This window comes from Panthera leo, chromosome D2 (assembly GCF_018350215.1).
Source record: "Panthera leo isolate Ple1 chromosome D2, P.leo_Ple1_pat1.1, whole genome shotgun sequence".
NCBI classification, from domain to species: domain Eukaryota; kingdom Metazoa; phylum Chordata; class Mammalia; order Carnivora; family Felidae; genus Panthera; species Panthera leo.
The window spans coordinates 13,803,458-13,830,326 of NC_056689.1; the positions used below are offsets into that span (position 1 = coordinate 13,803,458).

Consider the following 26,869-nt stretch of genomic DNA (forward strand, 5'->3'; position numbering starts at 1 on the left):
GGGCTTTTGAATGGTCTAGATGTACTCCATAATCTGATGCTAAGGCTTGACAGAAACTCAACCAGATTAGGGTACACAGAGAACAACAGAGAAACGGGAATAATGACTTAACATTATTGCAGGAATCCTTGCACGTGGGATTACCCAACTCTAGAATTTCTGGTTGTGAACTTTTATGTGCAATGTGTTCATTTGGAGATGCCACTTTTGTGTTCCCAATTTCTGTTTCCGTTGTACGTCTATTAATTTGTTGTTGTTGTTTTTCATCTTGAGTTTTGTTTAATTGACCAAATATACTACTTTGCAAGAGAGCAAGGTACTGGTTGGGTGGGTCCACATGTGAGCTTGGTGCTTACAATTATTTATATAAATATCCCCCCAAATAACCAGTATGTGGTAGATGTTTACAATAAGATTCTAGAAAGATTGAGTGGGTCTTATATGAGTGCAGAGCCCTTGAAAGATAGAATAGCAGGCCATAAAAAATATGAAGGGAGAGGGGCGCCTGGCTGGCTCAGTTTGTAAAGCGTGCAACTCTTGATTTCAGGGCTGTGAGTTTGAGCCCTACGTTGGGTCTGGAGATTACTTTAAAAAAAAAGAATATATATATACTATATATATATACTATATATATACTATATATATATATATACACTATATATATATACCTATATATATACTATATATATATATATACACTATATATATATACCTATATATATATATATAGTATATATATATAGGTATATATATATACCTATATATATGTATATATAGTATATATACTATATATATATAGTATATATAGTATATATACTATATATATATAGTATATATACCTATATACCTATATGTATATACTAGGTATATATATATACTATATATATATATATAGTATATATAGTCTATATACTATATATATATAGTATATATATATACCTATATACCTATATACACATAGTATATATATATATATATATATATATGTATATATATATATATATATATATAGTAAACATTTGAAATACAGGGGTTATTGCCAAAAATCAATGGGCCAGCACCACTAGCTCGGCCCTGGGCTTGATGTCAGGTGTAGCTGGGTGATAGAAAGTAGATTGTCTATCAAGATTATTGCTTTCACAAAGCTCAAAGAGCACACATGACATTGTCAAGGCATTCCACACCACACGCATAACTAAGCACTAAATTCTGGGACACTACACAAGTACCCTGGGGGTTCAGAGGAAAGAGACCAATGATCATGGGTGGACCCAGGACCACCCAAATGGGGAGCTGACCTGATCTTTGAAAGCTGTATAGGATTGGAATAGGTAGTAGGGGAACATTTAAGGACAGAGTAGTCCCCCAAAACTACCGAATGAATGAATGGATGAATGGTAGAACATGAACAAAAAACAAAGACCGCAAATCCGGTTCACGGAAGAGTGAAGGGAGTCTTTCACTGTCACCTTTGGTGGGTGTTAATGTGCAGAGGTATGTTGGTCAGCACAGAGAGGGGTCCGTATAAGCAAGGCCTTAAAAACTGGTAATGAGTTTGGGTTGAAGTAGTGGAATTGTGGAGCAGAGGGGAAAGATGATAAAAACAGTGCTAAGGTCAAGTCAGGGATGGTCAGGAATCGTGTTGTAGGAGGAAGCAGGAAGCCACAGAAGTCTGCCAGAGTCTGATGCTTGGCAAGTCAGGCAGGGCTGGGGGATGGGTAGCGAGACTCAGGTAGGGACAGCAGGGAGCACGGGACCTACCCTATGGCCCAGCCAGATCTTCAGATAAGGAAGTGAGAGAGGAGTTGAGCTGAAGGTTGACTCATAATGACTACAAAATTAGTAGTAATTCAAAGAGAGCAAAGAGAGAGCCGAAGAGGCAGGGGAAGGTGAGCTGAGTTATGTGTTTGTTGGTTTTGAGCCAGCGATGAGATACACAAGTGGAAATACCCCATGGGCAGTTAGAAGTTCAAAGTTAGAATCCGACACAAGGGTAGAGGGGGACAGAGATTTGGAAGTCATTATTAGGGAGACAATGAACAAAACAATGCGATAGATGAGGCCTCTGAGGGATCAAAACAAATAGAAAGACACTAGAATACCGACGACCGAGTCTAAGGCAACGTATAAATTAAAAATATGAAAATATTCCAGGAATGCTTAGTATGAACACGTGAACCTAAAAAAGGTCAGTTGTCCTTACTAGGGCTGCATTAGGACTTTTGCGGTCCCTGGAAATGCTGCGGGCCCCTTCCTCCATTAAAAACGATGTCCTACAACTGCACTGCTATAAAGACAAATATAATGTAGACTGAATTAATGTATATTCGCTATTGTTATCCTATTTTCTCCCTTCTGATTTTAAAAGAAATTAAAATGAAAACATTTTCATGGGTCCCCAAAAGTATCATGGGTCCTGCTATGCCTAATGGTGTGAATAATCCAAAATCATGGGTAATTAAAAAAACAACAACAACAACAACTCATCTACAGTTGACTTCAGAGAGAGAGAGAGAGAGAGAGACCGAGTGTGTGTGTGTAAGGGGAATCTGCCTCTTTTTTTTTTTTTTAATATTATAAGTTAATATTTTAAGTAACTTTGATCCTCACAGGTATAACCTTCGCTCAGTTGAAGCGGCCCTGTGTGTGGCAGAAGGGATTCGGGGTGAGACTGAACCAACCGTTATTATTCTTTACTGTGTAGAAGACAGGAATTTTACTTTTATTTATTTATTTATTTTTATTTCTAAGATTTTGTTGTTACATAATCACTACACCTAACACAGGGTTTGAACCCACAACCCTGAGATCAAGAATCACATATTCCCCCAACTGAGCCAGCCAGGTGCCTCAGGAAGTTTTAAATTTAAAAAAAGTTTTTTTTTTTTAAATGCATATTCTTGGGTTCTACCTCTCAGAGAATAGCATTCCCTTGTTAAAATGCATCTTATGGGGCGCCTGGGTCTACCTCTCAGAGAATAGCATTCCCTTGTTAAAATGCATCTTATGGGGCGCCTGGGTGGCTCAGTCGGTTAAGCGGCCGACTTCGGCTCAGGTCATGATCTCGCGTCCGTGAGTTCGAGCCCCACGTCGGGCTCTGTGCTGACGGCTCAGAGCCTGGAGCCTGTTTCGGATTCTGTGTCTCCCTCTCTCTCTGATCCTTCCCCATTCATGCTCTGTCTCTCTCTGTCTCAAAAATAAATAAATGTTAAAAAAAATTTAAAAAATAAAATAAAATAAATAAAATGCATCTTATACAGCCCAAGAAGGGGTTGTTTTCAGAATAACTGTGCGTGGTTTTGATGTTTTAGGGGCTTAATTCCTACATCTGTTTCCTGAATAAAGGGGAATTAACAATGGACCCCCACAAAAATTGGAAACCTGGAACAGATGATATTTAGCCAGGAAGAATTTCGGGTCATCAACAGGATGGACGTTGAGTCAGACAACCTTACAGGGTTTAGGTTTACTTCATTGAGCAGAGATTCTAGGAAGGGCAGGAAGGGCCCAAATACCCAGAAAACAACAGTAGGGGACGGAGACTGAAGACAGACCTTCAGCACTGCAGTTCAGGGCAGCGCCACAGACATTCACTGAGCACCTACTGTGTGCCGAGTCCCAAAACCTTTTAGCCTGGAGTAAAGCAGGGGGAGGTAGAACACATACATAGGAACTTCCGGAGTTCTTACCTTCTTTGCGTTCAGGAGGCACGGGATATTACTTTAAGAGCCAAAGTGAGGAAAAGAATTCAAGAAGTGATCGCAGAAGTGGTAGATGACTCAGAAGGGATTAGAGAGATAAGAGTCTCTTAGAGATGGTCAAAATGAGGTCATTGGCAGCTTTGGTGATAATCCTTCTATCAACCTCTGCGGTAAGTACGTTTTTGATCCCCATTTCACAGATAAGGAGATTGAGGTACAGAAAATTTAAGGGCCTTGCCTAGGCTCACACAGCTGGTAACAGGTGGAAAAACTGGAATAGAAACCCTAGCTCTCTGCCTCCAGGCCCCGAGTTCTTAACTGCTGGGTCACTTACCCATACTGACCCACTCTGGACGTAGTAAATCTCACATTTACAGCTGACCTTTGAACAATGTGGGTTTGAACTTCGAGTGTCCGCTTACATGCAGATTGTTTTTCAGTAAACACAGGGCAGTGCTGTAAGTGTATTTTCTCTTATGATTTTCTTAGTAACGTTTTCTTTTCTTTGGTTTGCTCTATTGTAAGAAGATAGCATAGAACACCCAAAACATACAAAATGCATGTGAATGGACACATGCATGTCAACGGTAAGACTTCTGGCCAACAGCGGGCTATCAGTAGTTACGTTTTCAGGGAGTCAAAAGTTGTGTGTGGATTTTAGACTTCGGGGGGGGGGGTCGGCACCCCTCACCCCTGCATTGTTTAAGGGTCAGGTGTATCTCAACCTGCAGAGGAAGTGAAGCACAGAAAAAGGGATTTGCCTGTGTTTACACAGCAATGCGACAGCAGAGACAGGAGTGGTACCCTGTCCTGAAGCCTGAGTTACCCTCCCAGGATGGAAACCTCAGAGTGTATGCTGACAGGGATTTGGAGCTTCAAGGGGAAGCTGGGCCTCTGTTAAACAGAACAAATATTTAGCTAGCCCCCAGTCCATAATCTATCTCTGCATTTCTGGTGCCCTCCAGAGAGAAAAGCTTTACTTGAGAAGAAGGGACTTTGTTTTCTCTCTCTGAACATCTAGAAAATTCTAGGGCTTCAACACCATTTCCCCATTAGGCCCACATAGTCTTAGGTACACATTCTCCATCCCCCTTGACCAGATGGATGGAAAGCTTACCCTGAACCTGACATTATTAAAGTATTTTAGTAGTATATAATAATTACATAGCAATATAGTAACATATATGCGCCTACGTGCGCCCAGACACACATCTTGGTTTTTGCTCTGAGTTCTTAAGAGGGTAAATACAATCTAAGCATAAAGGGCTGTAATTTGCTTCTTCTTCTATCAAAAGTTAATGACATTGCTTTATCAGTAGAGAGCGTGTGTAACGGACCCACTGGCCTTTCTCTTTCCAGTAGTGGAAGAACATGCCTTGGAAATGTGTCTACACGGACGATGGGGAAACTGGAAGGACAATTGTCATAATGATTGGGTAATGAAGTTAGGCCCTGATTTTTGTGACTACAGTAATTGCTGCCTCTACTGTTGCCACGCTTAAGGAAAATGGCGGCAGAATGGCCATTAGAGAAGTTGAAAGGGAGACAGTATCATCTGTTGAGGAAAAGTAGTGTCAGCTATGACTATATTACAGATGCCATAGCTGAGGATAGAAAGAAGTGTGCCTGCCTGCCTGTTCCAGTACATTCTGCGTGTATCTTTAAAAAGTATATGGTGGTTATGTTTTTAAAAACCTAATACTACTCAAGTATTCTAGAGGAACTTACTTTTTTTTTATAGCCCTGTGGTAAATTATGAACTTTATAAAGTGTTTTTTTTTTATAATTCTGAATAATCAACTCCATTTTATGTGTTTTCTAAGGGATACGGCATCCCATGTGGAGTATTGCTAAAGCTCAGTAACAGATACAAATGGGTATTAGTACTAAGAGAGGATTAGTATGGAGAATTAACGTGGAAAAATGAAAAATTCCTTTCCAGTATCTTGGAAATGACATTGGGCAGGGAGGGACTGATATAAAACCTCAAGGCCGTGCCGTTGTCTGGAGAAGCCATCTTGGCATGGCGTCCTGTTCTGAGACTCCGACTGCCCAGTTTTGCTCCTTGAGCAGTGTATGCTCTGAGTTCATGTGGGGTTAAGAAGGGAATTTACCATAGTCATTTTCCCTCCCGACCTATTATAAAACCAATGGACTGCAGTGATTTGCAAACTTTGTTTTCTTTCAGGACAACGCAGCGAGGGGCCATCTCAAGTGCTCCATTGGGGTGGGGGCTGGCGGAGCAGGCCCAGGGTCCTGGCCTTGGAGGTAGGAGGGGGTGTGACGCTGCTCTTGTGCGGGCACCATCCCAAGGGGCGCCTGAGGATGCAGCACTGGCTGTGAGCCAGGTAAATTGGAGGCAGTCCTAGAAGTAAGAACATCCATCATGCTTAGTAAGATCTTAGGTTGTAACGGCTGCCTTGAGCCTCCAGACATTTTTTATAAAGCTCTCGGTCATGAAGCACTCTTTCCGTCTCTGCTGCCATATGTTTTTCCAGCTGGACCTCCACCAGTCTTCCGCTCTCCAGAAAGTTCTCATTCATTCAGCCCAAGGGTATCTCATCGGCTTTTCTGAGGACCTGCTGGAAATTTCAGCAGGAGTCTTGGCCACATGGAAAATCCAGCTCCCTGAGCCTGGAGATGAAGGTCTCAGACTGGGATGCTGCGCTTTTCTTACTCAGTTTAAAAGTGGAGAAATGTAAATATACATGTTTAAATATGTGAAACTGCATAAGAAAAAAAAAACTTATTACATGCATTTGCTGTGATTCAGACTTCCTCACCAAATCCAGCAGCAGAGAAATTCAAGAACGGGTTTTTGTCCACAGACTGGGATCCGCCCACTTACTTAACTCTGAGGAGCCAGTGGCCTCGAAACTTGTTTCTTATCGTTCACCTTCTATTCACCTGGGGCACCCGGGATGTTTTAGCTTTTCCAGATGCTGTTTTTCAGATTAGTTGACACAGTGGTTGGAGTCATCTCTGTGACACACTTTGGAGTCCTTGCTTAGGGGCCAAGACTTACGCTTTCAAATTCTAGCCAACTCTTTGTGATTCAGACGTGGTTCCTGCCCTGTTGGTCATTTTTCCTTTGGGTGAATTTAGAAACCAGCTCTTCATCCTCAAAAGCCTAGCTGAGAAGGAAATTGTTCACGCCTTCTCTGTGGCAAATTCTCCTTGGAAAATCCTCATGAGGAATTGGGCTGTCCCTGTAAAGCTTTGGCTTTTTTTGACATATTTGTATTTGATTTACAATCAAAGCCGAGTCCACCGCCAGATTTTAATCGTGCCCCTATTACTTACCTGGGAAGTCATTGACTACACCCTTCCCCTTTCCTCCCACTCATTGCCCCCCTCCACACTGCTGGTTTTCCCGTGGTCCTCCCACCCCCACCCCGTTTGCTGCTGTGTCTGGCCAAATCTGTTCTCGTCACCTTCACACTATGAAATCCGAGGGGGCAAAAATAATGCCTATGATGATCTAAACTATCCTTGGAGCAATTCAAATTAGCAGTATGAAATCCAAAATTTTGACAGGTATTAGTTTGGGTGGACCAATTAGATTCAAGGATAGCTGTATTTTTAAAAGTAGGCAACAGAAAGCAAGATTGTGGGCAAGTCACACCAATTTTCACTTTCTTTCTAGTTTGTTGGCTTCACTAAACGCTTAAGCGAGAACATAATTTCAGTATTTCTAAACTGATGGTGTAACTGCTCTGAACGTTGGCGGTATACCTCCCAACAGTCACGATAATACAAGCGGCATATATGTGGTAGGTTACCCATTAAACGAGTGTGACAGATCGTATTTCTGGTTAATTGTTAGTTCCTTATGACCTTGGACTTTGCCTGTGTGTTTAATAACACCATCTGCTGTGTAGGGTAGCAATACGACCTTTTTTACATGAGGATTACTGTTCTTACTTCGTAAACAGCGCTCAATAGGAGGTGATGACACTCTACCATAGAATTATTTAAATTATACTACCTATGGAAAGCCTGAAGAAAGAAAGTGATTTTCTTCCCTATGCCGGCTTTATTGGTTCCACCTAAAATATCGTAATTTATATACCATAATAAAAGCATAAAAATGATTTACAGGTTGTATTCTTGGGTCTGTAAGACGAAATGTTTTGAGAGACCTCTGACTGTTGGGCCTGTCCTGTTTGGCTTTTTCCAGACTAGTTTCTCATCGTGTATAAATCTCTGGGAAATTTCCCAATAAAGCAGACAATTAAAAAATAATTCCCACAAAGTGAAATGAGATGAGACTTTTTTTTTTTTTTTTTTTTTTAATCACCACTCAAGATTGCACCTCTACGTCTCTCTTTTGGGGCATGTTGAGAATCCTGCTGGTGTTCGAGAAATATGAAAACATCTACTGACATGTCTCGTATAATAAGGCGAATGTTGACGGGGTTTTAAGTGGGCTACGTTTGTTTGAGACCCACAGATAGATGCACCTGTGAAATGAATCCATGGGGGCTGGTGAGGCAGGGAGGAGGATTTCCTTTTAATTTCACCAGGTTCGTGCTGTATAGTGTGCTAAGGCAGTGCAATTCCCCGACCGGCGAATCATAACTTCCTAAAAACAGGGGCTCTATGGAGTGGGAGAACCGGTTTGCACCTAACTGATACCTCCTACATGGGGGAAAGCGGCACCTTTCTGAGTCAGGAGAAAGAAACTCCATTCACCAGCTCATTCATTTATTTGTCCCCCTAACCCATTCCCAGCCTTGATGCCAAAAGGAGCCAAGGTGAATGGAAATTGCTACTTAATCTTACTAGCGAAATGACAGCTCCTTAAAGGTGGAAACTTTTTGGCCGCAACTGTGATTTTTCATTCTGTAACATGGTGACACTATTAAGTAGGAAGGAGCACTGGAAAATAAAGCATTCTAGGTCAGGGGTACACAATTTCGAACTAACTTTTGTTGTGGACTGTGACAAGGCTCATAGAATTGACCATTGTACGTCCAGCGCTCACACACCCATAACTTCGTGCTAAAATGCGGACACTTCACAGAATATGGGTTATCGTTTGTTTTGTTTTAATTACTGGGAACCGGAAAGGTTGGCCTGAACACCCACCGCACGAAAATAATCAAGAGGTCGTCTACCAACAGAAAACAACTTCAAAAGTCTGGAATGTTGAATTCTGAGCCTAAACCACTTGTCAGCATCCCAAAAAGGCATGTCCTGACATGTTTTCAGTAAAAGAGGGCTTCAACATTCCAGGCTTTTAAAAGAATGTCTCCTGTTACAGCTAAAAGGGACCGTTTATCTTCTTCCACACTCTGAATTCATGGAATCTGGAGGTCTCGTTTGGGACGCTCATTTTAAAATACGTCGAGTAATTTCTACATGAGAAATAAAGAATATGGCTCCTTTTTATTTATTTATTTTGTTTGTTTGTTTGTTTTGAGAGAGAGAGCAAGCAAGCCAGGGAGGGGCAGAGAGAGAGAGAGAGAGAGAGAGAGGGAGAGAGAAATTCCAAGCAGGGTCCGCACTGTCAGTGCACAGCCCGATGTGGGTCTCAAACTCACGAACCATGAGATCATGGCCTGAGCCGAAACTAAGAGTTGGACACTCAACCAACGGAGCCACCCAGGCACCCCAAGAATATGGCTCCTTTTTGGTTGTAGAAAAGTAGTTGACGCGAAACCTTTACATATAAGTGCTTCCCACCAACACCATCTTTGAAATACATAGAATTTAAGAAACTTCATTAGGTTTTTTTCATGATCAGACCCAAATAGGTGAAAACCATATGGAAAGTTACGAGTAGTTAACGATAGTTTGACGTTAGTTAACAGATTTCAAAATATCAGGATTCCTAGAACTTAAGTCTTCTAACGTCCTTTATAAATTCAGTATATAGCCAGCAAAGAAGCCACATAGCTATTAAGCAGTGGAATCATGGGTGAGAATACAAAAAAACCTCAAAACAAGTTTCCACATCCTGCTGATCTATTCAGCCAAATGCCCGTCAGTGTATGGAACGGTTTTTTTGTTTTTCTCAGCTGAGGTCCTCTCGAGTAATCTAAAGGGTCCGTCAAGAGTATATTGAATCTTTGCCCATTTTATTTGAAGTATATACACACTCTTTGCCCGAATATGTGTATAACCTTTGCTGTTTTATAAATTTATATACACAATAAGGTGGTCTCTTGTGGAGAGAAATATTTTCCGTAAGTCTCGAGAGACTTTAATTGGGCACATTAATGCTGATACAGATGCTTTTGCCCTGGCTAACTTAAACTAAGCACAGACCATGGCTTAGCCACTCCTGGCCTGGGATCTGAGCCCAAACCAAGCAGACATAATGTTCTCAGATGATGTGATGATCTGGGAGCCACTTAACCTAGCGACTTTATTTGGATGGCACAATGCCCCAAAATAATGGGCAGACACTCACTGGTCATTTTTCTGCGTTGTTTTGTGATGGCACGCGTGTCAGAAGATGTCGGGCTTGGGTTTGTCCAAATCTCCCGTATTCCCATTAAATCATCCACCATACGAAGGGTCGGAGTAGAAATGGTGTCAAGGTCAGCGTCTCCTCTCCCACTAGAGAAAAACCCGGGCCCGGGGGTATCCAAGTGGCCTGCATCGGGTGACCTGCCAGGTGGATGAGGGGAACCCCATGGTTCCTCAGCTATTTCCTGTGCAGGCGTTTACATGTATGTAAAAAAAGAACCTGGGAAGAAAACAGAAATAGGAGGTAGCCCACCAGTGGGCTAAAGAAAGAACTGCAGTTTGGGAAACCTGAATGCTGGCCGTTGAAAACAGCGGCACCTTTTCCTCGAAGGCCAAGGCTTCATGGTCTTGGTCCCCCCACTTTACCAAATTTGTAAAGTGAACCGACACGGATGTGTCAGTCATGGTGACGGATAACGAATTGATCTGTTAATGCAAACGTAGGTGGGTGGGTAGGTAGGTAGGTAGGTAGGTAGGATGTAGCATAACAGCAGTCTGAAAAATGTTGAAAATCTCGCTGTCTCTGAAATGCTGAGAGATAACAGCCCCTAGGAAGTTCACGTGTGTGTCGTTCCCAGGCATGTTTCGGACCAGTTTCCTCACTCAGGAATTTGCTTGAAGGGCTGAGAAGGCTTGCCAATGAGTCCATCAGAGTTCATCTGTTTTTGCATTTTAGCCGTCTGTGACAAGCTTTTTAGTAAACACACTATATTTAGGCCGTCACATAGGAACTCTCTGTCTCTATTTCTGTCTACTAGTGGTCTTTTGTGAGGGCACACACTCAGGCGGTCTGGTCCCCTGTACTTCTTCCCTGTATCCGCTCAGTTCTGAGTGTGAATCTTAATGGTCTCAGGTTTTGCACTCCCCTTGGCAAAGAGGTATCGCCATGTGGGCGCAGGGGCGGAAGTGTTAATGCATACACACGTTTACTCTAATTAATAAATTACAGTCCTCGACGAGTCTTTTTTCTTCCTCTCTTCCTTCTGCAGGGAGCTCTCTGTGTCTCCTTTGTACATAAAACTGATCACACACACACACACACACACACACACACACACACAAATCGGAGAAATAGTTTTGCTGTTATTTAGCTCTTTGGGTACCAATGGAATATCACCTATACACATAAAATAATTGTTTTAAATAACACTACTTTTTGTGTGTTTTGTTTTCTGTTCTATCTGTTGTGGAGAAGCTGTTGGGTTGGCCCTTAGTTCTTCTTCCAGAGGAATTGTTCTATACATAGGTGTAATGCAGTGTGTTCTGTGGAGGGGGTACATTCGAGATCTTTCTACATGGCCACCTTGGACTGGAACGCCTTCTTTTTATTTGTTTGTTTGTTTCTAAACACATTAGGCTACAGCCAGTGAACCACTAGGACAGATTATTGCAACCCCATTGGTAAAGGCCAAATTTTCCTGCTGATTGGCATTCTTTTATAAAATACATTTTCACCTTATCAAGAGAAAGTCAGTCTGGTTCATACTGGCTGACTTCTTTTTTTCTAAGGGTTTTTTTAAAAATGATTATTTATTTATTTATTTATTTGTTGTTTAATTTTGAGAGAGAGAGAAAGATAACATAAGCAGTGGAAGGGGCAGAGAAAGAAAGAGAGGGAGAGAGAATCCCAAACAGGCTCCACACTGACAGTGTGGGGCTCGATCCCACGAACTTCGAGATCATGACCGAGCTGAAATCAAGAGTTGGATGCTCAACTGACTGAGCCACCCAGGTGCCCCGGGGCTAACCTCGTTTTCATAAGAAATACAAACAATGACACTGAGGGCTTATTTAAATAAGTTATGATCATTTTGCTTCCTCTAGCTCCTTCATAATCATGAAATTCTATGAAATATCTGACTTCATGTTTTTTCTTTTCAGTGCCCCGCAGCCCATTGTATTTGTCTGAGTGCAAAGTAGTCGGGATTGGAATCCTACAATAGGAATTACATGATTTCATGAGATTTTCCTTTGCTTTGTAAGGAAACAGGTCATAAAGAATTGGAAGTACAGTATTCCAGTTTGGTGACTGCCCAAATCATATCCTCACCCAACTAAATCCCAAAATGGAAGTTTTTATTTTTTTAATATTTATTTATTTAAAAAATTTTTTTAAATGTTTACTCTTGAGAGAGAGAGAAGGATAACACGCGTGGGGGAGGAGCAGAGAGAGGGAGACACAGAATCCGAAGCAGGCTCCAGGCTCGGAGCCATCAGCACAGAGCCTGATGCGGGGCTCGAACCCACGAACCCGCAAACTGCAAGATCAAGACCTGAGCCGAAGTCGGACGCTTAACCAACTGAGCCTCCCGGGTGCCCCTTTTTAACGTTTGTTTATTTATTTTGAGAGAGAGGGCAGGGTGGAGAGAGAGAGAGAGAGAGCACACACAAGTGGGGAAGGCACAGAGAGAGAGGGAGAATGAGAATCCCAAGCAGGTTGCACACTGTCACTGCAGAGCCCTGCTGGGCACCATCTCATGAACCGTGAGATCACGACTTGAGTGGAAATCAAGAATAAGACACTTAACCGACTGAGCCAGCAGGCACCCCTGGGATGGAAGTCTTTTATCCTACTGCCAACATCAATTTTTATCTGAAGTTTGTAAAGACCAGCACAAAATAGTTTGCCATTTAAGGAGTCCCCTACCGGGCACAGTGTGGTGGCAACTGTCTCTCACCCCCATCATCTCCCTCTATCTGTTGTGACTGTTTGCTTTTCTTCGGATGGCATGTCTTGTGAACTATACTACAAGTACTTTTTTCCTATAAACATAGAGATTGGCAAATCTTAACATTCTTTTTGTCAACACTCACAAACGTTAACACTCTTTTGCTAGCTTTCTACACTGTGCTTGCATGATTTTTTAACATTCAAAATACAAACAGAATCTTCTAGACTATACCATTAGACAATAGGACTCATATCTGGATTTCAGTTCTGATGCTTAACTTTAAAGTTACTGCAGGCAAATCACTTAATCTTTCAATACCTTAGGTTTTCGTTTCTGAAGAAGGATGACAAGATCATAGAATTTAGGCTTGAAACAATCTTTTTTGAACGTCCATATGAAAGGCATAATAAATACTAGGCGATCATATTATTCTTAACCTTTTAGAATTGTAACATCTTCCATTTTTGCAGTCCCCTTACTACCGAAAAGTGTACTCAGAAGAGTTACATTTTAAGGAAGTAAGCTAATGAAAGAAAATTTACCACCTTAATATTTTCAAACGTTACCCTCCAAGTATATTCACTATTTTGTCAGCATCTTCCTAGTGCTGTCTTTTAAAGGATTTTGGTGAGTGTCTCGAATATCCGCTAAACCCGCATTCAGACATTTTTCCAGAAAAGTACATTTCATCATGCTCTTTCCAAAAAGTCAATAGGAGGGTTCTGGCATCCAATGGCTGTTGAATTCCCTCCAGTTCTCCTACAAATTTCCTTGCAGACTGAGAGAGTGTGTGACCTCAATCTCTCCTTTGTATTTTTCACTCAGCTCTTTAAATTCTGACACAGGAAGTACTTAGCCTCCATCCAAGACCCCAATTTTTACTCTAAATGGGGACCCGTACCTGTGTTTACACACAGGCTGGTGACTAACAGCTGCTGATTCTTAGACCCTCCACAGACAGTTTATCTCCTCCACGTGCAAAAGTCTCTTTAATATCTGGATGCTTTCTGTGCACAGGGGAGGTAGGCTACGGGGAGAGGTCAAACAGAGGGAAAGTATTTCTAAAAAAGTATATTTGCAATTGAAAAACCAGCAGAACTGTCTCCTAAAACGCTATTACTTAGAAAAAAGGCTCCCCGATTACAGAAGGTTCCTGTATGTCATGACTCTCTGTAGTAGGCACAGACGTATTCCCATAAACAAATATGTTCAAATGCCTATGTATAATTTTTTTAAAGTAGATCAGCCCTGAATAGCACATGTGCCCTTTCAGTCTTAACGGTGGTTTTGCATAAGGAGCTGAGGATGTTATCCACAAAAAATCCACATGACATGCAGCTGCATTTTTTTTTTCTCCTTCAAATATGCCAGGGTCAGAGTTTAAGAAGCTCTAGTAGGGTTGCAACATCATGCTATTAATAGAAACTGCACTCTAAAGAATGAAGGCTGTGATTCCACATGTGGATATAGGGTGAAGTGCATGAACTCAGCAGTCTCTAGGAATATCACCTCTTGGGCAGTGCTCCCCGTGCAACCCTCCCCCAGCTGTGTGTCCTCAGGCCAGAGTGCCCTCGGGGTCTTCTGGAAGGAACCTTTTTTTTTTTTTTTTTTTTTTTTAACACTGCCCTGTGGGGTGTCAGTACAGGGCCCTGCTGTGTTAACAAGAGCATCATCTCAACTGGGGTAAGCTCCGGGGACCAGATTCAGACTTTAGATGTTTAATGCTCACATGGCGGAAGCCCATGGAAATGTCCGTGCGGGGAGGTCAGATTTGTTCTACCCACTGAGCCATTGCTTAGAACTGCTCCCTCTGGCTTACCTTCCGATCGCTTCCCTTATCCCTGCTCTTTTTGGATGGTATCCTACAGAACGGCTCTCCTTTTGCTCCTAGACTGTGATTTTTATTTAAAAAAGAAAAAAAAAAAAAAAGGCCTTAGAAATTAGAGCTGGAAAGGACCGTTGCCTCATCTAATCTCGGCAGAAGTGTTCCCCGTGGAATATTTCCTTTAGTTCTTAAGACAAATGGCAGCATTTCGGCGATCTGGTGAAAAGCCAGCCTCAACCCACGGCCCCACCAACACCTGGTGCGGCGTCCACCTGCCTGCCTGTCCACCTATGAACGCGTAGGAGGGCCCTGCAGCCAACCTGGTAACCTTGACTCTGAAAGGCAAAGATTATCATAATGCTCTTCTGAGAGGACCAGCAGCCTTAAGCAAGAGGGCAGAGTCTACGTGACTAAAACATACCAACTTCCTCTTTCATAAGTCATCACATGATGAACTACAATTACAATTCCTGCCTTGTCTCTGCGAATTGCAGACGCATTGCCTCACCCTAGAAACCCTGCTTCTGTGTGTGGAGGAGGCGGCCGTAGCTGCTGCGGCAGCCGATTTGGATGGGATCCAACTCCAGTCTGGGCCGGCAGGGAGGGCGGTGGGTGGAGGACAAAAACAAAGCTATGTTTACTTAGCATAGATCGATAAAGCTGCTTCAGAGCTACATGAAAGGCCAGGCAGCATGAAAGACTTTTGATACAATATAAGGAATTGCTGCTCTGGATCCAGGGCCAGCCTTAACCCCCTTGATCCCGGCTCCTTTTATGGCAAAGAGAGACCAGAAGTAAACCAGCCTCCCCATGCTCCGGCAGGCATTTCGTTAGGGAAGTTACAACAACTCTGTTTCAACATTCAACTCACAGTGTAATATAAAAAGGAAATGCCCTTCGTTTGGAGAACACAAGCTCTGCTCTACAAAAATCCTTACTTTGTACCTCTCAAGGCAGCATTTGTATTTCAGGATTTCTATTTTGGGATGGAACTGCGGGCTTTCCCTTGAGGTTATTACAGTACCAGCTTGCAGGTAAATGAGTATAATTAGGCCATGGCTCTAACACAGAGTTGTTTTCTTTTAATGTTTCAGTCGCTGCCTAGTGGGGCCATCTCTTGGGGGTGTTCAGATGGCCAGTCTCGCTGCAGCACAAAGACTGGAAGTGTTCCACATCAAAGTCACGCGCTACAATCAGCGGCACAGGGACTGCGTGGAGAGTGACCAGAGGGACACGTCCTCAGAGAGGTTCGAGACAGCAGGTACTAGGGGTGACGAAGCCCACTGGCACCAGCTGCTCCAGGGAAGGATCTGGGCAGGCCCTATTCTCCCGGCTAGAAGAGGGTGAGGCAGGACTGCAATTGCAAGCAAGATCCGGGAACAGATGGGGAGACCTTTCTGGCAAGCACACCTTCTCTGGAAATCCCCAAGAGAAGACAGGCAGGGTTGGCCTGTAAAAACACTTAGATCTGGCATTACGCTTTCTGTGCCACTTTCGAACAGGTTTTTTCATGTGCTTTAAGCAGCTCCCTCCACCGTTTCTCTAAGGGTGTTTTTCCTCTTCCTTGTGGTTAATCCTTTGAAGCAACCTGGCATTTTCAATAGCAACAACTAGAGAGAAACGTCAGCAGGATTTTTTTCTCTCTCCACCTACCAATCCAGTTGTAGGAAAGATAATATAATTAGTACCCTGTTCTTCCCACACTTAACCAGCCCATTCCAGTCTCACGCAGAGATGTGGGCCTGTTTTCCAACAAAAGAAGCTCCAAGGGCCGCCCTTCCAGAGTTGAAGTGTCTAGGTCCCAACTGAGGGTGACTAAGCCCGCGTCTATTAGTCGGTAAGACTAACGACCAGCCAAAAGTGATTTACCCGTAACACACACCAGCTCCTCCTCCCGATACAAGTGTGAAACTCAAGTGCTCACTTCAGTCTGGGCAGAGGCTGTGGCCGCCAACAGTGGCGGGGCGGGCAGGCTCTGGGGCCGCACCCGGCTTTCGCGCGAAGCGGGTACGCACCCGGCCAGGGACTGCCCTGGCCTGGGCCGCGCCGTGGGTCCCGCCCCACTACGGCGCCGGGGACTTCCGCCCACGGCCCAGACCCGCGCGACAGCCGCCTGCGGGACCCGCGAGCCGGCCGCCTGGCCAGCCACCCCCACGGCCGGCGCGGACCCCGGCGCCCGCGCCCCGCGCCACCTCCAGTCCAAGTTTGGGCCCGGGGGCGGGGCCTAGAGGCCCACAGTCGCCGGAGGGGGCGGAGCCTGCGCGGTGACGCGGCCGCGCTGGCCGTAGACCCCGGATCCCTGGAATGTGCATTCGTTCAATGAGGCCGCCAGTGCCAGCGGCGCCGAGTCACGTCCGCCCGGAGCGTGCGCACTCGGCGGCAGCGGCGCACGCGGGCCCGCGGCTCTGCGCCCACGTCACGCGCCCGCCGCGCGGTCCTACATAAGGCGGCCGGGTCCGCCAGCGCCGCCGCGAGGTCCCTTGCTCGGCAGGTTGAGCCCGGGCTAGGAAGGAGGGGAGGACGGGGGAGAGAGGAAGCCTCGATATTTGCGAGGGGTTCGGCGCTCCCGCTTCCCTCCGGAAGGGCTCCGCCGAACGGCGAGTGGACGCGGTCCCAGGCTTAGGAACAGACTCTTAGTAAAACTTAAGGGGACTGGCGGCGCCTGTGTCCTTCAGAGACAAATGCGAGTGTGAAAGCACTTGGTGGAGTTCAAATGGGACTCCTTAACAACAACAACAAAAACCTGTGAACCACGTTAGATTTAAAGTCCCCATCCTCAAGAGAGTGACAGCACCAAGTCACAAAGTGGCCTTGCTTTTAAAAACACGAGTCTTGGCATGATTTGGCCTCAAGCTTCTGGAGGGGAGGAATCCTGGCTGAGTAGTGGAGGCAGCCGAGCGGGCGGAGGGAAGCAAACCGCGCCAGCGTCGCCTTCACTTCGGGGACACCGGTCGCGGCGCGGGCGGGCGGCGCTGCCCCGCGGGCGGGCGCCGAGGAGCCGGCTCTCCCGGCAGCGCTCGTTCTCTCACCGCGCGGGGGGAGGGGGAGGGCGCGAGCGCGGGGGAGGGCGGGTGCGCGCGCGAGGGGAGGGGGCCCGCGCAGGCGCCGTGCGAGGCTGTCGAAGAATCAAGTCTGTAGAAGTGGAGCGGTCGCGGCGGCAGCAGCAGCAGCGACGGCGGCGGCGGAGCTGAGGCGGGCAGGGCGCTGACGCGGGCGCTGGAAAGCGGCGACGCCAGGAGCTGTGAGAGAGCAGCGGAGCGACCCGGGGCCCGCGCCGCGCCCGTGCTCCACGCCGCCCGGCTGCCGCCGCCGCCCCGGCGCGGCATGCCCCGCCGCTCGGGCTGAGCCTGCCCCGGCGGCCGCCCCCCGCCCCCCGCCCCCCCGGCCTCCCCGCCCCCCGCCCCGCACTCCGCGCCGGCCGCCGCCGCGACCTGCTGCGCTCCCCCGCGCCCGCGCGGCCCGTCTTCGCTCCGGTCTGGAGGCCGGCCGCGGCTCCGGCCGAGCTCCCGCCGCCGCCGCCGCCGCCGCCTCCGCCGCGCCCGCCGCGCCGCCCCGCCGCCCCGCCGCCGCCCGCCCGCGCCGGCCGGGGGGACGTGCTGCCGCGGCTGCAGCCCCTCGCCCCGCGCCCGCCGCCCCTCGTGCCCCGGGGGCGCTGCGCGGGCGCCGAGCCTTCGCGGGCTTTGCCGCCGCCGCCGCCGCCTCTGCGGCCGCCGCCGCCGCTGGTGGGGGAGACGCGGGGTTGGGGGGGGAGGAGGGCGCGCGTGGTGCCGGCGGGGAGCGGCGGCGCCCCCTCCTCCTCCTCCTCCTCCTCCTCCTCCTCCTCCTCCAGCGCCGCGGGCTCCTCGGACATGGCCGCGGCGGTGGCGGTGGCGGCCGCGTCCCGGCGGCAGTCGTGCTACCTGTGTGACCTGCCTCGCATGCCCTGGGCCATGATCTGGGACTTCACCGAGCCCGTGTGCCGCGGCTGCGTCAACTACGAGGGCGCCGACCGCGTCGAGTTCGTCATCGAGACGGCGCGGCAGCTCAAGCGGGCGCACGGCTGCTTCCCGGAGGGCCGCTCCCCGCCCGGCGCCGCGGCCCCCTCCGCCGCCAAGCCGCCGCCGCTCTCGGCCAAGGACATCCTCCTGCAGCAGCAGCAGCAGCAGCAGCAGCTGGGCCACGGCGGCCCCGAGGCCACCCCGCGCGGCCCGCAGGCCCTGGAGCGCTACCCCCTGGCGGCCGCCGCCGAGCGGCCCCCGCGCCTCGGCTCCGACTTTGGCGGCAGCCGCCCGGCCGCGGGCCTGGCCCAGCCGCCGACGCCGCAGCCGCCGCCCGTGAACGGCATCCTGGTGCCCAACGGCTTCTCCAAGCTGGAGGAGCCCCCGGAGCTGAACCGCCAGAGCCCGAACCCGCGGCGCGGCCACGCCGTGCCGCCCACCCTGGTGCCGCTCATGAACGGCTCGGCCACGCCGCTGCCCGCCGCGCTCGGCCTCAGCGGCCGCGCCGCCGCCTCGCTGGCCGCCGTGTCCGGGGCCGCGGCCGCCGGCCTGGGCTCGGCGCAGCCTGCCGAACTGAGCTCCCACAAGCGGCCGGCGTCCGTATCGAGCAGCGCGGCCGCGGAGCACGAGCAGCGCGAGGCGGCCGCCAAGGAGAAGCAGCCGCCGCCGCCCTCGCATCGCGGCGCGGCCGACAGCCTGGCCGCGGCGGCCGGGCCCACCGAGCTGGGCGCCGAGGGCGCGGGCAAAGGCCGCGGGCCCGGAGAGCAGGACTGGGTCAACAGGCCCAAGACCGTGCGAGACACGCTGCTGGCGCTGCACCAGCACGGCCACTCGGGGCCCTTCGAGAGCAAGTTTAAGAAGGAGCCGGCCCTGACTGCAGGCAGGTTGTTGGGTTTCGAGGCCAACGGGGCCAACGGGTCTAAAGCAGGTAGGGGCGGCTGTGGAGTGAGGGGCTCTAGGGGAGAGAGGGGCACGCAGAGCAGAGGAGGGGGTGCTGTTTTCCATTCGCCGTTTTACCCCGGCCCAGAAACAACAAACACCCAACTTCCTGATCTGCCTGAGGCGGAACCAGTGCTTAGTGGCAACGTGTTCATGTGCTGAAGCAGCATAACAGAGATGAGTCAGACTGGGCTGATAGGCACTGACACAGGGTTTTCCTTTCCCAGCACATTCTTGGATGGGAGCATGAGGGCACCAGTCACCTTTTAACCTGTTGGGGGACGTTGGCGACCGAATGCGCGGTTTAACCTGGGGACGTGCATGCACGTGTAGAAACAGGCTCCTGGGTGCATGCTGTGTTCTGTGGCTTTTTACAATACCGCCTCGGAGCCCCACGGGGTCTAAGTGTCCTAACTTGCACGTGCACTTGAAACTCCTGTGAGATTTTATAGACCAGCTCTGAGAGAATGGAGGTTCTTTAGGGGGTCTTGTTTCGTGTTAGGAAGAGCGAGATCCTTTTCAGCACACATCCACTTACTTCCTTTTTTTCCTTTTCTTTTTTTCTCTCCCCCAGTGGCAAGAACAGCGAGGAAAAGAAAGCCTTCTCCAGAACCAGAAGGTGAAGTCGGGCCCCCTAAGATCAATGGAGAGGCACAACCCTGGCTGTCCACACCCACAGAAGGGCTCAAGATCCCCATTACTCCTACATCCTCTTTTGTGTCTCCGCCGCCACCCACTGCCTCACCTCATTCCAACCGGACCACACCGCCTGAAGCGGCTCAGAACGGCCAGTCCCCCATGGCAGCCCTGATCTTAGTGGCAGACAATGCAGGCGGCAGTCACGCCTCGAAAGACGCCAACCAGGTTCACTCCACTACCAGAAGGAATAGCAGCAGTCCACCCTCTCCGTCGTCTATGAACCAAAGAAGGCTAGGCCCCAGAGAGGTGGGGGGCCAGGGGGCAGGCAGCACTGGAGGACTGGAGCCAGTGCACCCTGCCAGCCTCCCAGACTCTTCTCTGGCAGCCAGTGCCCCCCTGTGCTGCACCCTCTGCCACGAGCGGCTGGAGGACACCCACTTTGTGCAGTGCCCGTCTGTCCCTTCGCACAAGTTCTGCTTCCCTTGCTCCAGACAAAGCATCAAACAGCAGGGAGCTAGCGGAGAGGTCTATTGTCCCAGCGGGGAAAAATGCCCTCTGGTGGGCTCCAATGTCCCCTGGGCCTTTATGCAAGGGGAAATTGCGACCATCCTGGCTGGAGATGTGAAAGTGAAAAAAGAGAGAGACTCGTGACTTTCCGGTTTCAGAAAAACCCAATGATTACCCTTAACTAAAACTGCTTGAATTGTATATATATATATCTCCATATATATATATATATATATATATACACACACATATATGTATATATATACACACACATATATATATACATATGTATATATATATGTATATATATATATCCAAGACAAGGGAAATGTAGACTTCATAAACATGGCTGTATAATTTTGATTTTTTTTTGAATACGTTGTGTTTCTATTTTTTTTTTTTTTTTTTTTTGACGACAAAAGGTATGTACTTCTAAAGGCATTTTCTTCTTTTGTTAATGTTATTAGCATATCTTTGTGCTTTATTATCCTGGTGACAGTTACCGTTCAATGTAGGCTGTGACTTGCGCTGCTTTTTTAGAGCACTTGGCCAATCCGAACTGCTTCTAGCTGTATTTGTATGCACTTATTTTAAAAAGAAAAAAAAAAAAAGCCAAATACATTTTCTGACATTGTAAGATTGCCTTACTGTCTGTTATTCCTTACTGCTGGCTCCTCTCTCAGGCTGGAGGCCAGTTGGTGGAGAAGGAAAGGAAATGAGTGAAGTGGGCGGCATGCCAGTGGGAAATATCACCAAGTTTCCCCCAAAACGTTGTCCTCTCGGAGTAGTAGGAAAATAGATGGCGAATCTTTCTCTGTTTCGTTCTTAAAAGTTCAGTTGTTGGGATATTAATGACTGCCTGGGAGTTGCTGCTGAGAGATTTTCAGGACTCGTGTGGTTTTGGGGGGGGAGGGGGATTTTTTTTTTTTTTTTTAAAGGCAAAGTTGACCACTGTTCACTGCCCACGTGATCAGTTGTAAGCTTCCAATGCTGCCTGCTAGCCGGTTACATAATACACGATTCAGTGACTGAGGGCGGTGACCGCGGATGGCGCGGCGCACAAGGTGGCACTGCCATCTTTGAACAGAGCCTGGCTCTGCAGCGCCACTCATGTTTTGAAACCCCCCCCCCACCCCCCCCAGAGCTCTGTTTGTTGTTGGTGTCGTCGTTCCTTTGAAAAGAGTCTCGAGGGAAGTTACGGTTCAGGTGAACTTGGAGATTGCGGGATTGGTTTCGTTTCTGTTTTGTGTTTGGTTTTTGTTTTGTTTTTGGTTTTGGGTTTTTGTTGTTTTATCATTTACCTGTAGTGCTATTGCTGTTGGTACTCTCACCTACACCCTGTTTCTAGCGAGTGCTAAATACAGTATGGTACAATGACAGGAACAGCACATAGTGCTGCCAGGACTGCCCGTGGGCATATCAGTGACAGCCCAAATGGGGGTGGAGGAAACCTGTAATTTCCTTCTTACGTGTGTTTGACATACCAAGTGAATAATACTGTTCTTCTGGAAAAAAAAAAAATTTTTTTTTTGATAAACTAGTGACAATTAAAGTAAGGGTTTTAATAATAGACAGGCCCCACCTCTCAAACTATTCTTAGAAACCTTTTGTAAACTAGTTTCTTTGGATCACTATTTTGCATCAGTAAACTGATTTTTTTTTTTAAACCAATAAATCATCTGTTATTAGAAATAGTTGGCTCACAGTGATACTGGTTTTTCTTTTGTGCTGTTACGATTTAACATTGACAGGAACACTATTCGAAATCCTTTTATGTTCAGGTGTTTGTAACTTGGCCCTATAATTAGGCTGAATCATGGCTTCAAGGTCTGCTACAACTTCTGTGTATCGTTTACGACCTAGCTTCTATTTTAATTTGAAGATAGAGATTGTTACCCTCTTTAGATTCTTTTTTAGTTATGTTTTTGTCTTTCTTTTTTAAATTGCTCAAATATTTTTTAGCGGTCGAGTTATATTAACACTTGAAAATCAGATACTGCACCAAATACAGTATTTTTTTTTTTTTTTGGTAGTGTTTTTAACGAGTGCACCTATAATTAATGCTGTGCAAATTCATGTTACCGGTCATTGTTATATTACAAACAGACTTGCATGATTAACCAGTTTGTTGTTACACTTTTTTTTTTTTTTAATTGGAGCATCAATGACTCAGATCAGACTGGTTTCTCTTATGTAAATGCATACATGCAGAAACACAGAGTCCATTTTACATGCCCATAAAGACATTTGTAAAGAATTCAACTATTATGGTTTGTTGTATAAATGTGTATCTAAGCACTTTATTATAAACTGGAATTTGACCTCATAGATTTTTACAAGTTGATCAGTCATTTGACCTGATTCGTGGTAGCTATCTGTATGTTTTGCAATCTTAATACAGATGAGCTTTCCAAAAAGATTATTAATAAAGAACCATCCTGCTGTTTTGAGTAAGTCTTTCCAGCTGTGGAGAAGACAGCCTATGGATTCTCTGTGCTGGTGTTTAAGGAGGGGGAGAGTACGGACAGCTTGAAAGGGCTGTGTTTGAGATTACTCCTATTAAAAACTAAGACCTGGAGGAGTCTGGCCCTTGGGTGGCCTTCGTGGAAGGCTTGCAGCTGTAAAATGTTGATTGGGGTTCTTCTTCTGGCGTTCTCTTAAGTTAAAAAGTTTAACATTGGGACATGGGTTTGATCTTTTGTTGTACCTGATGACAGTGCAGAGTCTCCACAGCTGGATAAAAATGTCAGAAAGCTACTTACTGTACACGGGCAGTATCCGATTTCAAATCCTAAATATTTCAGCTGTGCTTTTAATACTCAAAATATTAGGGGATGGGGTGTTGAAGCTTTCCCTTTTTTGCTTTACCAATTTATAGAATATAACAGATGTACTGTCTTTCATGTGGCCTCACATTAAAAGTTATGAGAACGTACACATGGTTTACAACTTTTACTATATACCTTCCCTTGGCCACCAAGTATTTTTAAAGTGTGCCACCTTTTAACCTTTACTTTTTTTTAAGTTGAAGGTGATACCTTTTTCTATATATGATGAAACTCATGTCAACTGAAGTGAGTGTAATCTCATATCAACATTATTATATTTTAAAATCACGCTATGGAAATATCACCTGCATTCTGTCATTTGTCAGATTTACAGTACCTTTTTTTTTCTTTAACTTTTAGCATTAAATAAAAATAAAATTGGGAGCACTGAAAATTTTCTGAGGCCTTTTTTAATGTTTTAAAGTTAGCTTAGAATGGCTATTTTTGTAATCACTAATGGCAATGCGACCAAAGGATGTGTGGGCTTGGGGTTGGGGTTTGACTGGAAGAACAGGAGGTAAAAGACACAGAACAAAAAGGCAACTGATGGTAGGGGGGAAAAAAAAGTGCTAGGGACCGGGAAAAGGGCAACTGGATAGGGGAAACCGATTAAGAGAAGAGCGGAACAAAGTACAGCCAGAAAGTACTTGTTTATTTTCAACTTGTAGTAGAGCCAGCCCCTGTACAACAGGAGACTGGCAGGAGATCCTGTCCACACCTCAAAGGCTATCGAGACCAGGAGCTACTCTCTGGAAAGCATCAGAAGAAAACAGCCATGTTGGGCCACGTGAAATGCACCGAAGACAAAAGGGGGAAAATAGTAGCCTGCCTTTTGGAAAGCATTGGAATAAAATGAGAGCAAAAAGCCAGGGGGATTCCTGATGTCTTGAAACCTGAATTTATAAATAGAGATAAAAGGTGGGAAGCACCGGGAACCATTTGCAGACTACTGTCTACTCGCACATAGTAAGAGATGTTTGCAGCTTTTACTCGTTTTATTGATCAATGGCTTGGCAGACTTCTGTGAAAGGAAGTTGTGAAGCTTACGTAGAGTTTGGGGATAGCGTACACATAGACTGATTTACTACGTGTTTTAAATTAAACAGCCACAGTTAATGTGTAACTGAATATTTTTCGGTTGGGGTGGTCCCGTAACTCGGACCCATGGCTGTATGTGTTACAATAATTTCTTTTTATTAGTAGGCTGTTTAAGGCAGTTTTCAAGAAACCGTATTCTTAATAAGTTAATTACAGCTCATGATACGCAACACGATGTTTCATTTAGGGATCAGATTAAAAGAAATGTTAAACCGTTGACTTTAACGTAAGAATGTTAAATTTTATTTTTAGTAAAATTTAAGAGACTGCAGCTTGCAGAAGTCATTTTTAAAATTTCAAAAGCTCCTCTCAAAGTAAACTTTAATGATTGCATTCAGTTTCCAGTTAAGAAGACCAAACGAGCCAGACTCTTGATGTGGCAGATGTCTTTGTTTATTTCCCAAAGGAGGGAAAAAGTTAAAGGGAAAATACAGAGAACTCCCTTGAATTCCTAGACTTAAGTCCCTTGTTACTCAAAGTTGTTTTGCATATGATTTATAGATGGTTTTATTTGGTTTAGTGAAGAGTAAAATGTTTCTCTTCCTGATTCCAAAGGGTATGCGTGGAATCATTCAGAAAAATGTTCAGTTGTGTGTAGGCCACTAGAAGTCCTGAGTCACCCTCATTTGCTTGCCTTTTCTTCAGAGGGAACAGTGTGAGAAGACACGCCTTTCCTCTGTCACAGACCAAGGTCAGAGGCACCAATGAATGGAATACATATTTACCTACTTCATCATCTGGGGCTCTAGAAATGAGAGGCGGGGTGGGGATGCTATTTAACTCCTTCTGTGCCACTGGTTAGGCCTCTGGCAGCAACAGTATTGATTACAATCAAATAAAAATTATGGTGTGACTTCGCAGATTATTAATTAGATCCTTTGTTGCTGTTTCTCTTGACAGCCTGCATTTTCCTCCAGTTATGAACCCCTGACAGGAATTTAAAAGGCACAAAACTATACAAAAAGCCAATTTGTAAATTACTTAGGAGGTCGGAGGATGGAAAGTGACGGATTTATGGATTATCTGTGGATTTCTCTATTAATCCCCAGATAAATCCATTATTAGGGATATCCACACTATCCCTATTTACCATTAACTAATTTGTACCTAATTTAACAGTGAACTTTGTTTTAACCCATCCGTCTGTTAACCTGCTGTTGCCCCGTGTTAATACAACTTCACATGCTTGATTTAAAACAGCTTTCCTTCTTTAATTTGAGGTATAATTTTTTTAATTCTAGAATACGAAATCAACATCAGCATGGATCTTTATCACAGCATATTGTGTGCTTCTGTGTGGCACTAAGCCACGTAAAACAACCCATACAAGCTACAGACAAGGTCTTTTAGGGCAAAAAAGTACGCCCTAGGCAAAATCATTTTTAGAATCATTTAGACATTGGGTCGTAAAGCCGTTCTTTTATTTTGAATCTGAGAAACAATCGAGCAAAATCTCCTTAATAGAACAGCCCTATCAGAACGGTATAAACAGTCTTAAATATTGCTTTGAAAACAATGTAGCCCTTTAAAACTGAAAGTCTTAGTAGAACGAGTCTTCAGTGCACAAAAAATTTATCACAAAGTCAGCCATGAAAATCCTCTAGGAGGTGATTTACTTTTAGGTCAGACAAGGTCTGGATAAGAGACCACAGGATTCCTAGTTTAAATTGGAAGCATCAATACACTGGTTGATCTCATCTTTTGAATGGACTTTAGAAGTTGGATTGCATAATCTAAAGAGCCTCCTCTGGCAGTTCAGTTAGACGCCCTTGATGCTGAGATAAGACATCCTATATAGAGTAGTAATGTCCCATTTGAATATTTCTCAGTTTATATTTTGGGGAAATCAAATGTGGTCTATAATCTGTAGAACCCATCACTTAACCACTTTTGCTTAGCAATTACTATTTCATTCTTAATGTCCCTACTATCCATTAATATTCAGATGCTTACAAGGAGACAGGCATCACGCACAACAAAGGAGTCACGTTTTGTTGTGTAGGTTATTCAGGCAGCAAGTTTAGCAGACCAGTCCTTGGGTCACTGCATACTTCTCTGCCTTTTAGAAAATCTCTTTCCCCTGGCAGTTCAAATCGAATCTTTTGAACTGTAAATATGGCTATTTACATCGCCAGGAAAAAATAAGTCCAGAAACATGTCCTCAGAATTAAGGGCCAAAGTTTATTTTAATGTACGGTGAGAGTTT

At 45.9% G+C, this 26,869-nt stretch overlaps 1 protein-coding gene across 2 annotated transcripts; it reads left to right on the forward strand.

The window, feature by feature from the left end:
• Positions 1–18,407: 18,407 nt before the first annotated feature.
• Positions 18,408–22,720, forward strand: IRF2BP2 (interferon regulatory factor 2 binding protein 2). Of its 2 annotated transcripts, none has more exons than XM_042908508.1 (2): positions 18,408–19,580; positions 20,166–22,720. In XM_042908508.1, exons 1-2 carry the CDS (start codon positions 18,524–18,526, stop codon positions 20,879–20,881), a joined length of 1,773 nt encoding a protein of 590 aa, XP_042764442.1. In that variant the 5' UTR covers positions 18,408–18,523; the 3' UTR covers positions 20,882–22,720. The 2 variants fall into 2 exon arrangements, with proteins under 2 accessions (XP_042764442.1, XP_042764443.1); XM_042908509.1 differs by having other exon boundaries at positions 18,408–19,532.
• The last annotated feature ends 4,149 nt before the right edge of the window (positions 22,721–26,869 follow it).

Bases quoted from the DNA above. Each gene is read 5' to 3' on its own strand.
- IRF2BP2 (XM_042908508.1), top strand. From the start codon at position 18,524: ATGGCCGCGGCGGTGGCGGTGGCGGCCGCGTCCCGGCGGCAGTCGTGC. The intron at 19,581-20,165 runs GTAGGGGCGGCT...TCTCTCCCCCAG, and splicing joins GGCCAACGGGTCTAAAGCAG to TGGCAAGAACAGCGAGGAAA.